The sequence below is a fragment of the Trachymyrmex septentrionalis genome, unplaced genomic scaffold (assembly GCF_001594115.1).
Source record: "Trachymyrmex septentrionalis isolate Tsep2-gDNA-1 unplaced genomic scaffold, Tsep1.0 scaffold122, whole genome shotgun sequence".
Classification (NCBI taxonomy): Eukaryota; Metazoa; Arthropoda; class Insecta; order Hymenoptera; family Formicidae; genus Trachymyrmex; species Trachymyrmex septentrionalis.
The window spans coordinates 477,125-480,888 of NW_017304352.1; the positions used below are offsets into that span (position 1 = coordinate 477,125).

The 3,764-nt window shown below is 34.1% G+C and overlaps 1 protein-coding gene across 1 annotated transcript in view; it reads left to right on the top strand.

Annotated features, from left to right (window-relative positions):
- Positions 1-2,368: 2,368 nt before the first annotated feature.
- The window catches only part of LOC108755158 (lachesin-like), a 169,267-nt gene continuing 167,871 nt past the window's right edge, over positions 2,369-3,764 (top strand). The window contains exon 1 of the mRNA XM_018498011.1: positions 2,369-2,471. Coding sequence (XP_018353513.1) covers positions 2,369-2,471 — 103 coding nt within the window. The remainder of the gene's footprint in view (positions 2,472-3,764) is intronic.

Below are 3,764 nucleotides of genomic sequence, written 5' to 3' on the forward strand. Positions count from 1 at the left end.
GCTGTGAACGAAAGCACCCGTTCACTGCACGACGGATTCTTGGAAGCACCCGAGCTAGAAGGAGCGATCTCAAGGAGCGGTCTAGACAGGACTGCCTCCTGAGCATTGCATGCGTGATTATACGCGTACGCAAGTCGAGAACCCCGAGAACACGAGAATCCGCAAGAAATAGCCCAAGTCCCGCAAGATCATCGTTTATATAGGGATACTGTTAGGGGCGACAGTTCGAGAGTTGACTGGTCGAGTTTGGATTGGTGGGATTCTTTTTGATAGTAGGATTAGATTTTTAGTTTTCTAGTTTCTCTGTTTGTTGATAATTAGTTATTAGAGTTACCGGGATCTCTTCGGTTTTTGTTTTAGGATTGATCAAGATTTGAAGTGCGTTTTGGGGGAAGGAGGAGGAAAGGGTATTCAGCGAAATCTGTGTAGTGTAGGCAAGTGTTATTCTTAATTTTATGACGCTTTTCCTTAAAGTTATATGCAGAGGGTGAGTTGACAGAAATGTACACGTGCAGTATTGGTGCAGGAAAAACGAATGTCTCTCGAGTGTCGCGTGTCGCTTTTTAATTTTTTTTTAACGCGGACTTCGGATCCGTGGGAATCAGTCTGCGACTTGACCGTTAGAAAATATCTTGGCGCCCCAGCGCCCCTCTAGTAGATATTATTATCTCTTTAACCGTGGTGTCTAAGGAAGAGATTTCGACATTATTACTGTGCACGTGCGTTGTTATCTTTTATTTTTCTTTGAATGATAGTTATGATGGTAGAAGAGCAGATATACTAGATTTTTTATTTAAAAGGGAAGATTTTATTACTATTTAAGTATTTTATTACTACTTTTCTCGAGGATTTTAGTTCGGTTCTCGTAACAATTATTGGAAGTTCAACGAACTTAATTCTCCACGAAAGAAAGAATCGTGGGACATAACTCCTCTGGACATAACAAATTTAAAAAATGATTTTTTAAATTATATATTTTATTAATTTTCTTTTCTTTATTTCTATCTATTTAGAGACTTCAATCAATAAAAAAGTAGATAATATAAAAATACATTATTATTATTATTATTGAACTTCGAGTTTTGATTACATTGTTACATCATTCACAATATTCTTCATCATCATGTTGTTTTTATGAAAGTACAAAATTATCAAATGATATAAAATCGCTGGTATGTCCAAATTTATATCAACAATTACTTAAAAATCTAAATATCATAACGTATCATAAAAATTAGTTATGCTGTTGAGCAATGTAGACAACTATATGGACAAAATAAAGTAGCTCACCTTTTTTCATATTGTATTTATTTCCCTTAAATTGTTCGTTTTATAAGAAGGTGGCAAAATTAATAATGCAATTGACATAAAAACGGCTAATTAAAATATTAAATCATATTTTTAATTTTTAATTTACGTCAAATACTAAAATTCAAGAGTCATTTTCATTTAATACGTAACGTTTTATGAATGTCGACATTTTATATTTAATCTCTCGCACGAATATTCACGCAACGTTAGCTTTTTAATTGGTAACTTTAATTGGTTTTGCGTCGCTTAAACTATTCGAGTATAGTACAACATTTGAGGCAGTCAGCATCAGAAAGGCCGGAGTAATTTGTCTTTCTCGACTAAATAATAATTTGAATTCGCAACTCGACCTTGCCGTAGTCTCCCATTGGGAAGTTTTCCAGGAAATTCTCTCTGGCCACCATCCCATAAAGCTAGTCGATCCTGCTATCGAAGACGCGCAAAGCTTCCGAAAACTCTGTTTGCATTAAAATAACTTGCGCTGTCTTTTTCCAGAGCACTGTATCCTTTTATTAATTTCTTTTATTATACATTCTAAAACTTTTTAGTAAAAAGGAAACGACACGTTACAATTTTTCATAAATGATTGCGTCAAACTTTTTAACCTTTCGAGTCTTTTTACTTGCTATTTACTTTATTCTTTAGATGAAAAAAATTTGCCATAAAATGTGTATATGTGTGTGTGTGTACATATATATGAAAATAATTTAATACGAGTATATTAGATGCAAATATTATACGATTTAGTCAGAAATAGAATATACAATACAAATATCTTATAGAAAGTCTTTTATCTTAGTTAAATTAGCTCGTCCACTTTTATAACAAATAAATTTGCAAAAAAGTTCTCCGTAATGTAATAAATGCTAAAAATATTTAGCTTGTTAATATTGCTGACGTGCTAAACTGTCATTTCCTGCCAGCATATAAAGAAAGATGACTTCGATATTTTAATAGCAACCGTTAATAGCAAGTTAATAACAGAGTATTCATCATGAAAAGAAGAAGATAACAAATCCGGATCTGAACATTTATCGTAAGTCGTTTTTCAAAAAACATGACGATGAATACAGTATCGAAACTCGAAGTATTAGGATTGTCGGGTTTTCGCCGAGACGTCGCATGTCACATTGATATATGTCAGTGTGTACGGACTTCTGGTCAGTACGAAGTCTTCGACTGGAATTGACGGCTGCCCTCTTCCGGTTGAGCAGCCAGCCAACTACTCTCCTACTTCACTCTCAAGTGCACCAACTCCAAAAGTTTCTCGAAGAGTCGTCACGAACGTTCCGGCGTCACTCTTCTTTTCTTTTTAGCACCTTCGATTTTCTTCCCACGCCAACAAGCAACGTTAAACGTGTGTTCCGCCCAAACGTCAAAGACAGTATTGTGAACGGTCGTTTTATTATAATATCAATAATTTCTTGATTACAACATCTTTTTTTGTTTTAATTATTGTATCAATTTATTAAAAATATTTTATTACGAATACGTTTATATTTGAATACGAATTATATTCTAACATCTAACATTGTGAATTTTTAATTTAACTAACGTAATAAAATGCCTAAACAATGAAAAGAAAAAAATGGAAAATAATTGCCATCATTATTTTGGGAAGGTTCATATATAACATACCGCGCATAAGATGTTCGAAACTTATGGCTGATCAGTCATTATTTCTTTTGATAAAGAAAAGAAAATACTTGATAAAAAAAGAAAATAAAGAACTTGCGTTCAATTCTACTATTTTATTTTGTGATAAAAACTTCGTGTGGTTTCGTGTATTCACGAGCTTAACGAAACGTCCTTTGACGAGTATCAAAAACGTTGACGCGTTTATTAAAACGAAAGTCAGGAGTGTGACGTTTGTCAACTGGATGGGGTAAATTTTTTCCGCTGCTCGTCAAACGATTCGCGTGATGCTATTTAAATTTTGGCGCATGATGATACGCACCCCCCCCCCTCCTCCACCCTGCATTGTATAAATACAAATACCTTGTGGTTTTTGCGGTTATACGCAAAGTGCGAAAGAATATGAAGGATTATCCGGCGGCATCGGTTGAATATTCCAGTTTGCGCTGGCACAACGGGAATAATAATGATGAAAATATTGTACGTTTAATATTCTACGAGCACACTTTCAGTCTCGCAGTTGTAACGATATATGCGTTTTGGTTCAGCTTTAAACGAGAAGTATCGCCGCTATATAAATTTAAACTCGAATTCCGCGATGCCCCTGTCTGCATGATAATTGGTCGTATTCCAAGTACAGGTGTATATTCGTAAAAATTCGCGTCAACGAGTGGACCAAGTATTACGAGATATTCCACGAATATCGCATAAGCTTTGACAATATTTGGCGAAATAACGTGAGATACATAAAATATATGCTTTATTTATAAATACAATAAATAAAAATATATACAATTGTATATATTTTTTTATCGTAT